Here is a 13,449-nt window from a genome sequence, read left to right on the forward strand (position 1 = left end):
ACAAAGCAAAATTGTTAATGTATTCTGTAAACCAATGCCAAATTTAAAGCACATTTTTAATTTTTCTAATGACACTGGAAGCCAAATTTCCCGAAATGTAGTGGTTATTAATTTTTTTTTATACTGAATGTTATGGGGATAAGGGAGAACTATGGAAAGCTCTACTTGTCTAATTGCCGGGGACTTTACAGCCTATAGTGGTAGCTGTTTTCCATCTTCAGGAGACCATGTTCCTTTTACCAACATCCATGCCAACCCCAGAGAAATACTAGAGGATATTGTTGAAAGGAATATGGTCAGTAGAACTTGCCATTAGTGACCATAATTTCCTGAACATGATTCTGAATTTCCCGTTCAACAGAATGTGGATTCTAGAAGGCCATTAACTCGCAGGTGGAAAATATCTAGCACTAGGAGACAACTGAGATGTAACCAGTTGAATGCAGTTGAGTTTAATGATAATATATCTGCTTAGGCAGCCGCAATAATAGATAATTGCCTGTTCTATGAAACCAGTTACCACATCATTGTTTCTAATTTCGACTTTATAAATGGAAACGTGACTTAACGTCTGGTGAAGCAGAGCTCATGAATTAGAAGAGATACTTTTCACCTCACTCGGTATAAGCACTCATGTAGGAAATGTGGGAAACTTAAATGGATTTCTTGGAAGGCTAAACAAATGAGGCCCAGAGAATAGAGTTTAAGAAACAAAAACAGGAGGGAATACAAAGAAGGACAAGCTAAGGCTAAAAAGAGAACACCCACGGAACAGGTGTAGCATTTCAATCTACTGACTTTACTCTGTTCTGCAAGTTAGTGATAGATCAAAATCAAGAAGGCCCATTAGTCTAGTCACTGGATGGTATCAGCAGAAGTTTGGTTTAATCACTACTCAACCCTCTAAGAGCTGGAAATACACACACATTCAGAGGATACTTTATATATCTTTACTCTTCCTTTGATTCACGAAATCCTTTACGTTGAAGTTCCTAAGGCTCTGGACATCAGCTTGAGAATACAAGTCTAGATCTGGATGGGGTCCATATAAATAAGCAGTAGCCTTGGGTTAAAGTTGTATTACATTAATGTTATCAATCATGAAGCTCTCAAACAAACCAACATAAATCTAAAGTTATGACCATGGATTTGTTTGATTTAAAAAAAGAAGTGAATTATTGATTGACATTCTCAAATTGTAAAGAGTGTCTGCATTCACATATCCAAGTCTTGCGCCTGATTGTAGATTAGCTTGGAAGACCGATATAAATGGTTCAGTTGAAATTTGCAAAAGTTAACGAGTCTACCTTTTATTTTGGGAAAAAGAAGAGGGAGGGAGAAGTACCATCTATGCTGACGATTTATAGTCTGAAAGCAATCCCAAGCATCAGTTATTATGTTCGAATTTGGGGGTACATGAAAGCTGATTCAATGCTAGTGATAGAGAATAAACATTTGAAGAGAATTTTAGGGTCCAACATTCAGTCACCATTTCTATTATTCATCAAGACTTGGGGCAACCATTCACATTAGACAAGCCACCACTCTGGGCGTTACGGCCTTCAGTTTCAAAGACTCCCAGTGCCACTATGACTAGATCTTTTTCATCAGACCACAGACTGAAAATGCAGTGCATCACACTGTGTGACCACCCCACTAGCTCTTTTCAGAAAATAGGCTGTTTAAGACTTTTAGTGTCTCCGGATGCACCTAATGTTTGGGCCAAAACGCACCTTTTGGACAATATGTACAGTATGAAATAGCAGAGAGTGAAACATCTGGGGGCATATGTACAAGCCCCTAACACCACAGGAACTTCACTTTTTTCACGTTCCTTTGGTGATAGGGGACTTGCCTTATGTACAAGGCAGGGTAAGCCACTTAGCGTGGCTTAACGCTGCCTTGTACGTAAGGCACCCTTTCACTCTAACTTAATGTGAAAGGGGCTTGCAGTGGGGTTGTGGTGGGCATTCCACCACAACATTCATTGTATTTGACGCTGCCCCCTACGTACAAGGATGGTGTACATCGGAGGGAGCGCCAAAATTAAGACCAGGAAAATCTAGGAAAAGACCAAAAAGTTGGCAAAACGAGGAGAAATGTATTATTTCCTCTAGCTTTTGCTTTTTTCATGTGTGCTGCCTTGTGCAGCACACATGGAAAAGGCAAAATGCCATGGTTTGTTTATGTACAGAAAGGTTTCCCTTCTTTGTACATGAACAAACCTTTTTAAAAATTCCATTTGGTAACTTTATTGTGTGCTGCACGAAGCAGCACAAATGAAAGTTACAAAATGGCATTTTAGGATTGTTTATGTGCAGGAAGGGACACCTTTCTACACATAACCAATCGTCCCGTGCACACAGGCAACCTTGCACTCTGGTGCAAGGCTACCTGCGTTGGCGCTAAGTTGTTAAACTTAGCGCCATTGCAGGGGGAAACGCAAGGCTGCACCACATTCTTGTAAATATGGTGCAGCCTTGCATTTCCGAAGTGGCAGAGTGTGTCGTTAAGCCAAGGAGGCTAACAACACGCTCTGCCACTTCATTGTACATATCCTCCCCTGAGCTTTTAAAAACTATGGCTAACACTTATTTGCCCCTAGTACTAAAACAGATATGGAAAATTACCTGGGGTAGTTTTGTTCCCAAAATCAGTGAGTTACTTTGGAATGTAGGGCATGACCCTGAAGTACATGTGACTTTGTATCAGTGTGATAATGTATCCAGGCAAACCATGATACTTCTAACTTTGATTCACCCTTATTAGTGGTTGCCTAAGAAGAAATATCTATACCCTGTAGGAAAGGAGCAAGGGATTTGGAGTTGTTGGCCCGCATTCATTGCTTTAATGATGCTGTCTTCATTCCGATGTAGTATGCGTCCTTATGTTTCGTTAAAGGTGTTTGAGAATACATTTAGAGCTGGCCTGTAATTTATGCGATGAATTGCCTTTTGCTACTATGTTTTAGTGTTTTTTTTACGGCTTTAGGTGTGGTTGCTTTAGGATATACTTAATGATGAGTCTATTGCGTTTCGGAATTCCAGGATTGTTGTGGAAAGCTGTACATGTCACAACTTTCCAGGAGTTTCACATGAGTAACCACATGCATAAGAAGACACACATGCAAAAATGGTGCAAATAGAGTCTGGCATGAGTAAGTGTAACACAAATGTGCACTTGTACGTTTTAGTCTTGTTTTCCCTCCACTGTGAAAATACCTTCCATGGGATAAACGTCTTTTCCAATACCTCCTAAAGTTTTGGACGTGTTTCTTTACCATCCGCACCCAAATAGAGACTTACTCCTGTACTTAATGCAATACATCTCCGACCACATGCATGTTAGGAATGTTCCTGTTAAATCATTACAAATTCCCACAATCAATGTATTTATTTATTTGTTTGTTTGTGATCTTAGTAGGGAGCTACATATACAAACTCCAATAAAATTAAAGAACTGAAATACAAATAAAATGGACAACTATACAACAAATGAATCCAGGCATAAAAACTGTTTGAAAAATGTAAAAGTGTGATGGTCGTCACGAACATTAGATGGGTTCTTGTTGTGATTAACAGCATTCTCAGACAATTTTACGTTTTTTTAATTTTTATAAACATCTATCTAACAGCACGCAAACAACCTTGACTCGATTTAGCAGAGGAAAGGAGCACGATTTCAATCTTGAATTCCCTCCAACGACATAGAAGACAAAATTTGATTGGATCTGATTTGATTTGATTTCTCCATTTCTAAAGCGCGCGAATGCCCGGAGGCGTCTTGGCGCTATGATTTGTCCATTGTCCTGAGCAGGTCTGTGGTTAGCGTAATTTATACACAGAATAGCCATGTTTTAATTTTCTTTCTGAATATTTCCAATGTTGGGCTGTTTTTTATATCCAATGGTAGTAGATTCCAAGTCCGTGCTGCGTGAACTAGGAAACTTCTTCCTCCCCAGTTTGATCGCTTAAACTTGGGAATCGCTATCAGATTTTGTTGTCCAGATCTGAGTAGCCTAGAAGGTTCGTAATGTTTTAGGTGCATTTTCAGGAAGTGTGGTCCTTTACCCTGCAATGCCTTGTATGTCAGGCATAAAGACTTGAACTTGACTCTTTTAGCCACTGGAAGCCAATGTAATGACTCCAGTTTATGGCTAATAGGTTGGAACTTCGGAATTTCCAGTATTAGTCGGGCTGCCGCATTCTGTAGTCGTTGCATTTTTTGCGTGATTTTTACTCTGGCTCCCGTATATAGCGCGTTTCCGTAGTCCAGTCGCGACAATGCAAGAGCAGTCACCACCGTTTTACGAGTGTCTTGGGGGAGATACGGAAGTATCTTTCTTATCATTTTTTAAATCATCCAGAAAGACGAAGCTAGCTTGTTTACTTGTGCTTCGTATGCTAATTTTGTGTCGACCATGAATCCTAAATTTTTAACCTTTTCCGAGGGTTCTGGTCTGATTCCCAGTTCAGGAGACCACCAGTCTGGGGACCAAATGTCTGCGTTACCTCCCAGAATCATTACCTCACTCTTCTCTCCGTTGAGTTTGAGGCAATTTTGTTGCATCCATTGACTGACTTTTAACATGCATATTTGGAATTTTTTGGCTGTTACGTTATAGTCTTTGCCTATGGAGATGACGATCTGTGTATCATCTGCGTAGGAGATTGGCGTAAAGCCATTTTCTCGTATTACTTCAGCAAGGGGGGCCACATATAAGTTAAAAAGTGTTGGGCTTAATGAAGAGCCCTGTGGGACACCGCATGGTACCGTGAAGGAGTCTGATTTTGCTTCTCCTAGTTCCACTGAGAATTTTCTGTCCTTCAGGTAAGATGCGATGAGATTGCATACCTGATCGCTTGCTCTGGTTTCTTTAATGCGTTTTATTAGTATCTCGTGGCTGACCGTGTCGAAGGCCGCCGAGAGATCTAATAGCACAAAGGCGGCCTTTTCTCCATTATCTAATATTTTTCTAAGTTCTTCAGTTGTCGTAAGGAGGGCTGTCTCTGTTCCATGTCCCTCGCGGAAACCGAACTGGGAATGGTCCAGCCAATTGTTTTCCAGAAGGTACAGTGAGAACTGCTTGTTTAGCAGTTTCTCCAGTATTTTCGCAGCGAAAGGGATCCTAGCTATAGGTCTATAATTGCTAGGAACTTCACTTTCCAAATTAAGTTTTTTCAGAAGTGGCCTGATCGATATGTTTTTCCAGTCATTTGGAAATGTACTGGTGTTCAGGATTACCTCAAACAATTTTTGTAATGCTGGTCCTATTTGTTCAGAAAAATTTTGCATTACCTTCGGTGGACAAGGGTCTAAGGGGCTGCCCGAGTTGGTTGTCATTATTTCTTTACTAATTTGTTCCACTGTAGGTAAAGACCAGTGAAAAGAGGGTGTACCGCTAGATTGGTTTTTTAATTTTATATTATTGGTGAGGCTTTCAGTTATATGGTCTATCTGATTGTTTTTGAATAGTTCATAAACTGAAGACACTTTATTTATGAAGAAATTGCCTAGGGTGTTGCAGAAATCGGATGATATGTTTTCGGGATTATTGTTTTCGATTTTAGCAAGTTTCTTGACTACTGCAAACAGCTCTTTGCTCGAGTTCTTGGATTCGTTTATTTTACGTACAAAGAATTTGCTTTTTTCTGCGATTGTCATGTTCTTGTAAATGGCCAATTCTTTTTTGTACTCTGTCTTTAATTTGAGGTCATATTGTATTCTCCACTTCTTTTCCGCTCTTCTGCATGTCTGTTTCTGTATTTTTAAGGCATCCGAGTACCAATGTTGCGAAGGTGACTTCCTTTTGAAGATCGCTCTTTTCTGTGGTACGGAGCTCTGCATTGCTGTTTTTAACCAATCATTAAATTGCGTACAGGCTATATTGCTGTCACTATCTAGAGTAGGATGTGATGAGTTCAATGCCTCTATTAATATTTGGGGATCAACTTTTGACCAATCAGGGTAAGTAACTCTTTTAAGCTTTTCAATAGGTTTTCCTAGGTCCTCTACAATCTCTAGTTGAAAAGATACAAGTTTATGATCTGTCCACGCCATCGGGTGGACTTCTACGTTTATTAATTTTTGGCAAGATGTAAAAATACCATCAAGTGTATGTCCTGCTATATGTGTACCTAGCTGGACTTTTTGTTCTAGGTCGAAATTGGCCATTGCATCTGTAAAGGTGCTAATCTTAGGGTCTGTGGTTTTCTCCAAATGTAAATTGAAGTCCCCCAGTATTGTGTAGTCTGGGTTCGTTACACAGGATTCTAGGAATGGGCTTAGTGAATCAATGAGCGGTCTTTTTGCATTTGGTGGCCTATAGATGAGTACTCCATTGAAGCTGTAATTATTAGTAATCATGATTTGGAATGTCATGATTTCACAGTCAGGATGACTTCCTTTTTCAGAGCTCTTAATCCTGAGGTTTTCTTTGGCTATAATTGCTAAACCTCCTCCCCTTTTTAATTTTCTGTCTACTCTATATAATGAGTATTTTTCGGGTATCGCCAGTGCGAGGTCGGCGTCTGACACCTCATCCGCCCATGTTTCCGTTACAAATAGTACATCGATTTCTCGATTTTCCATCAAAAAGGCTATGTGGGTGGTATGTTTTACCATTGATCTGGCATTTATGAGTCCTGCCTTAATGGAACGGTTTTTGGCACTCTCTATATTGTTGTCTGTTAATGAATTATTTGTATTATTTATTGTGGCGAATTCGAATTTAAGAGGGCAGCAAGGACATCGCTTACCTTCTTTAAGTAGATCTATTGGAGGGCATGTTGCAATACATCTTAGTGTCAGGATCTTTTGTGATGTATATTTCCTGCAACTGATCTCTTTATCTTTTTGATCAGGGGGACTGGCCCTGGGCTCTGTCCTGGCGCGGACGGACGAAAATATTTGCTTTAACTTCATTCATTATCAGTGATAAATTCCCGTTCTGCATACCTGTAAATGTAACATTCAAACAATCCATTGACATCTCTTAAATCAGTGTAGAGCGTTAAATCCACTCTGAAGCCAATTAGTCACATCTAAGATGATATTACCATCCGTGAATATAAGTGTGTGTAGGGGATGATTCTCAAAAAGAGGTGGGACTTTTCTAACATCTTGAAAAATCAGAGGGAAATTATAAGGGTATAGAGATAACAGCAAGGGCGCCAAAAGGCAAATTTGCATAGGTCTATTGTGTGTATCAATGCATGGTGTGAAGTCCTTGAGTGCCGCCATGAGCATTCGAGTCCATGTGTCTCTATGGAGTGATATCAACAGTTTCAGAATTCCAAGGGCATCCATTTTCACCCATGACTTATGAACGAATGCTGTACTAAAATCGATAAAAACAGCATAAGTGGGTTGATTCTTACAACAGTCATAGTTATCAACGTTTACAAATAATGTGGCTATGTTATCACAGACTGAATCGTTCACTTGAAACCCTGATTGTTATGTGATGAGCAATGCACCTTGAGAGCGTTCAGATGATCTAAGAATGACTTACAAAATAACTTCCAACTTGCATCCAAAAAGACTATTTGCCTATAGTTTATGGTAATACATTTGAACCATGTTTATAGAGTTGGAGTAAAATACTCCTTTTCCCAGAATTGTGGGTCTTGTAGGTGAGAGAGCATTGTCCAAATGGAGGTGCCCAAAAGGCATCACAACTCACAGAGGCCCTCAATACGAGATGAAGCTAAATACCGAGTTCCAGTGCAAAAATAAGTTTTCGCAGGGATCAGAATTATGTGTGGTGTGATATTATTACACTCTCGCAGTTTTTCCAGATCGATTCCAGCAGGTCAAACCTGATTAAATTTATCAAGGGAAAAAATAACCTAAAAAGGCAAAATTATGGAATTTGGTGTGTTAAATACTCATTCTATATGTTATGCTCCATTTTTCAATTGAAAACTCAGAATAGAAGGTATTACAACACGTGAAAGATATCTGAACATGGGGTGAGGATATTTATTACAAGTGGAAAATACCTGCTCAACTTGCAGTGAGTGCCAGATTCTTTTTTCCTCTGGGCTATGCGGATACCTTCTAGAGTCTCTGCCCTGTTTTTATTTACTCTCAGTATACCAATGAGCAGGACCTTTGATTCCTTACTAATTGACTTTTTTTAATTGATAAAAGATATGGTTCATATGGAAGATAACTACAATGTTATCATTTTAGGTGACTTGAATGAAAAGTTTCAACCCACTCTGACATTATTTTTAGAGTTGAACTAAGAGACAATTCTTGAAAGAATTCAGAACCCACTTCTAAGTTGAAGGAGGATACAAGTAAAGAGGGGTTTTACTTCTAAGCTTGTTACACAAAATAAATAATGCTTCTGCCTAAGATCGAGAGGAAAGAGATATTGAACAAAAAACAACAAGAACTGTAAACCATGGGAATTTTAAAATCTACTACAATATTGCTTCTCCTCCACTGTTTACCTTAATCAGTGATATCACTTTGTCAATAACTCATCATACCGATTGTAATAGAATAATCTTTCTTTTAGCCATTGAGATTCTACACTCTTCAAATTGGGATTAACGGGGAAAGAAGTTTTAATACAAGTATGTAATCAATGCCTGTACTGGGCCTTGCAAGGTGAGAGTCATAGCAGATAACTGGGTCATTCATTGCTATTGATATTATGTGTAATTGCAGCAATGTTTTTTAATTACATGAATGTTTCATGCAATAATGACGAAGATCTTAAAATCACCCTTAAGATTGAACACTAATATTAAGAAAGATGAAAACTGTTTGGTAGGGAAAAAATAAGAGAGTGTAGGAAGCAACATATGTATGTTTCCTTAGTACAAGTAAATATCCACAAATCTATCAATGCTGTGGGTATTCATTGTGCCACTGACTTCAAGCTATGCCTCATTGATGAGGCTCAAATAGGCTGACACATGTCTGGGTGTTCTTGTGTTCCTACTTATAGGAGATCTTACCAGGCAGTTTGGGCTGGACTGTTCCTATTGGAGGAGGATCAATGCTGACATGTATATGGCTAGTCTCTCTTGATTGGCATAGTGGGCAATAAATGATGGACTGGAATACATCTCCATGTAAGTACCAATGGCAGCGATTAATTTAATCATTCCACCCCCTATTTTTTTCTCTCTAACTGAGATGCACTAAGGGCAACAGGTGTGACCAGACATGTGTTACTGTGCGATTGGACGCCAGCTTTACCTAATTGATGAGATCAAACTAGGCTGAAACTGGTTTGGCCTTGTTTGTATAAGTAAACATGGCCCATTAGTTATGGTTGGACTGTGATAGCGTGGGCTTTACTGCTCCTAATGGAGCAAGACAAAGTCTGATTTGCATGTGACTGGTCTTCATCTGCGGTGGCAAAGTCGGCAAAAGGCAGGGGACTGAATTGTGGCCTCTAGTAATTATCACTGGCTGGCTCCAAGCAATCTATACATGCTTTTTTTGTTTTGTAAGCAAGTCACATTAACTGTGACTGATGTGCCAAGTCATTGGTCCTGTGCTCACTGTGGAATTGGACTCAGGCTGCACTTCATTCAAGAGACCCAAATAGGATTTATTTTTCCTCTGATCAAAAGCAGGATTGTTCCTATTGGAGCAAGAGCAAGTCAGATTTGCTTTTTGCTGTTCTCTGTCTCGGGTAACATATTATGCAAAAACAAGATGGGCAGGAATGCATTCACTAGTAATTACCAGTAGCGGAGATTAATTCAACTTTCCACTTATCATTTATATGCTTTTCTAAGTGGGATGCTCTATGAGCGACAGATAAGCCCAGACTTATCTCCAGTGCTCGCTGTGCCACTGGACTTAAGCAGCACCTTGCTGATGAGGTGAAATATGATGAGACCTGTCTAGGATTGCTTGTCTTCCCATCTAGAGGATGAGTGGTCTGGCCATTTGGTATGCACTGTTGTGGTTTGTACAACACTGTTCCAATTGGAGAAGGATCATGTGTGATTTGGTCATTGTCAACAGTGGCATACTTTGATAAAATATGGAATGAAATGTGACCCTCAGTAATGACTAGTGACTGAGATCAATACAAATATTGCACGCATCACATTTCTGTTTTGTGATGGATAAGTGCTGATATAGGTTCCATGTTCACAAGGTGATTGATTTAAGCAGCATCTCACTGATGAGGCCCAAATAGACTTAAATCATTCTAGGGATGCTTAAGTTCCTGCACAGAGGATGCCTGACCTGGGGGTTCCTTTGCCAATGGGGCAGGATGAAGTCTGACTTGCATATCTATGGCGGCACAGTGGGCAATAAAAAAAAGGACCGGAATGGGGCCCAAGTAATTACCAATGTCTGATATTAATTCCAGATAGGCAGGCATGCACCCCAGGGCACTCATAACCCGATCATGTGAACATATTTGTTCAAAGGTAAAAGAACAATTATAAAGCTCAATAATATGTGTTAGTATATCTATCACCAAGTATAAATTCAAATTTTGTGAAAGCCAAAAACGAGTTTGCACTCCTAAATAAAGGTATTTGCGCTCTAATTAAGCTTTTTTGTGATGGTATGATCAGTGGAACCACCCTTATTACCTACATCCAAAATGGGATTTACTGCCTATCTGTGAAGTGTCAAAGTTAAAAGAAGTTAGCACACATTCATAACATTAATATTTATATTGTTCAAAATCTCAAAACATTTAATTTCTGAACTTAACGAGAAAATATAGTGATTGAAATCAAATCAATAGTAAAGTAAAGCCAGTTTCATATTAGAATACTTTTCCATCTTATAAATCTAGCCTTCTTCTTACCTTTGTGAGAAGATGTCTCTGTATGGACTACCATGTTGCAACGCAATCCCATATCCCCTGTCTGCTATGGTATTCGCAATAGTGTAAAAGGAGCAGTCAGGATCATTCAGGGCCACATACTCCAGTACTGCTGCATCCCAGACAAAGGCATAGTTTCCAAATTTCACCTGTAGCGAGAAGGCAGAAGAATTATTAACATTGAAATTCTAATTGTCTACATTTATCATTGGTTGGGCATAGCAGCAGTATACCACCGTTAACATCATATGCAATGTGTTCCCCATCAATTTCCATTCTCTCATTAGTCGTGACATATAAACACCAACACTGTCTTGGTAGGTTAAGTGACCATTGTCCCGTTACATCACAGGAAGTTGCATCACATCATGTTTCATTACAACAAAGGTGTGAGGACAAAAGCTCAAAATGTTGTGTACCACTTACCCACCCATTCCCACCATTTCCTCAACTCTCAGCGTCTCCTGTATTTTTCCATTTGACCCCAGTTTCAGGACCTTCGAATCCGAAAGGACCATCAAACATCAATTTTAATATTTCCAAGAACACTCTAGGTGTACCAAAAAACAGATGTTATCCTACATTGATCAACAAATTCTACAGTCTATACCCTTTAACAACAGATCCCATCTGGATGAAGTCTCTAAATACGTTTGTGGAATAGTGCTTGCATCCAAGAGGCACACACATTTGCGCAGCAAGTTAATTAATTTCTATGACCTTCGGTAACAGAGACCACGGTGGGTATTATTTTAAAGAATGGTACTGCTCACCATCATGGTGGGCTGTATTCACACCGATTGCTGCAAACATCGTAGCAAAATCTATATCAACACAGGCAAACCTTTTGTTATGGTTGACCATAGCTAATCATGAACATTTCTTTGTGCAGATGAAGGTCCAGATTTACTATGATTTTGCGTCAGGATTCCATCACTTTGCTGGCATAGCCCAGCGCAAAATCATTTTCACAAACTTTTATTATGCATATTGAGTGCTTAGGACTTCTCTACCAGTGTCCTCTCTGAAGAAAGTAATCCAGTTCCAAGCGAACTGCATATTAGACTTTGTAGGCTGTTAAAGTGTGCCTAATGACACATTGAGTCGGCTGCTCTCCAACTGCCACAGAATGCAAATATAAGCTAGATAACCACTCCGACACTTTGAAGGATATGGTACCAGACTATAGTAACCAAAATATCATCTAACATAAATGTTGTGTCCAAATATTCTTCATAAAAATGTGCCCCATTGGAGTCAATATTTGACAATCCACTTTCAATAGAACATTTTTTTGCAAGTAATATTAAGGACACAATGTTTCTGTCAGATTACATTTTTTCTAATGTTATTCTGACATTCAACTTTTTGTTGAGGGACTTTGACAGAGTACCAAGCGGACCCTGCCCTGCTGTGGTGCTTTCTGAACTGGAAACTTAGTGTTGGCACTTTATTTGGGACTAGGAGTATGCCTGTGTCTTCCCTATTGTTCTACTCACCTGGCCCAGCCTACTGTTGCTTATGTAGTGTGCATGGAAGTTTCCAAGTCAGTCAAAGGATCTAAGTGGCAATAACAAGAGACCATAAAATGGTTTCCCATGATAAACGTAACAATGTAAGTGACATAATTGGTGAACAGTGAACTCAATATCTTCCAGTATCCACAATTGCTTGTTTCAACTTTGTGGAATACACATGACCCTTTCATTTCCCACAACTGACTTGTCTCTGTCTTGAATAGAGCAAACACAAGGAGATGATAGACAGAGCACTGAAACTTTTCAGACACTCACCTCCAGTCACAGAACTGGGTTGAATCCATCACCGTTCTTTAGCTCACTTTGCCACCCAGTTCATACCCAGCTATATAACCAACCTTGAACCTGTGCCTCATGTGAACAGTCCAGCCCGAACTGCCAAACCAGGTCTTCCCTGGACCGGAAACAAGCATCCTGGGACCGGTTTTAGGGTAACACCCTCCTCAGCCAGGCTAGTTTGAATTCAGTGGCAAAGTGAGCAAGGTACCCACGTCTGGGCATACCCTGCCAACTTAGGTAGAATAAAATTAACGCAAGGAGATGATGGACGGAATGCTGATACTATTCACACACTCACCCCTAGTCACAGGCTGGGTTAAATCCATCATTGTTCTTTAGCCACTTCGCCACCCCAGTTCAAACCCAGCTAAATGCAAATCAGTCTTGACCCTGTGCATCATGGGAACAATCCAGCCCGAACTGCTAAGCCAGGTCTTCCCTGGACCAGAAACAAGCATCCTGGGACCGGTTTCGGGGTAAGACCTCTCATCAGCCAGGCTAGCTTGAATCCAGTGGCAAAGTGAGGAAGGAAACCACGTCTGGGCATACGTTGCCAACTTAGGGCGAACAAAGCAAACCCAAGATGAGGGACTGAGCGCTGAAACTTTTCAGACACTCACCCCCAGTCACAGATCTGGGTTGAATCCATCATCGTTCTTTTGCTCACTTTGCCACCCCAGTTAAGACCGAGCTATATGCTAATCAGTATTGACCCTGTGCCTCATGGGAACAGTCCAGCTCGAACTGCCAAGCTAGGTCTTCCCTGGACCAGAAACAAACATCCTGTGACAGTTTTCGGAGTAACACCCC

At 40.0% G+C, this 13,449-nt stretch overlaps 1 protein-coding gene across 1 annotated transcript in view; it reads right to left on the reverse strand.

The window, feature by feature from the left end:
• The window catches only part of GRID2 (glutamate ionotropic receptor delta type subunit 2), a 2,545,914-nt gene that overhangs the window by 232,402 nt on the left and 2,300,063 nt on the right, over positions 1-13,449 (reverse strand). The window contains exon 14 of the mRNA XM_078676229.1: positions 10,805-10,971. Coding sequence (XP_078532355.1) covers positions 10,805-10,971 — 167 coding nt within the window. The remainder of the gene's footprint in view (positions 1-10,804; positions 10,972-13,449) is intronic.

The sequence above is a fragment of the Lissotriton helveticus genome, chromosome 2_1 (genome assembly GCF_964261635.1).
Source record: "Lissotriton helveticus chromosome 2_1, aLisHel1.1, whole genome shotgun sequence".
In the NCBI taxonomy this organism is placed as follows: domain Eukaryota; kingdom Metazoa; phylum Chordata; class Amphibia; order Caudata; family Salamandridae; genus Lissotriton; species Lissotriton helveticus.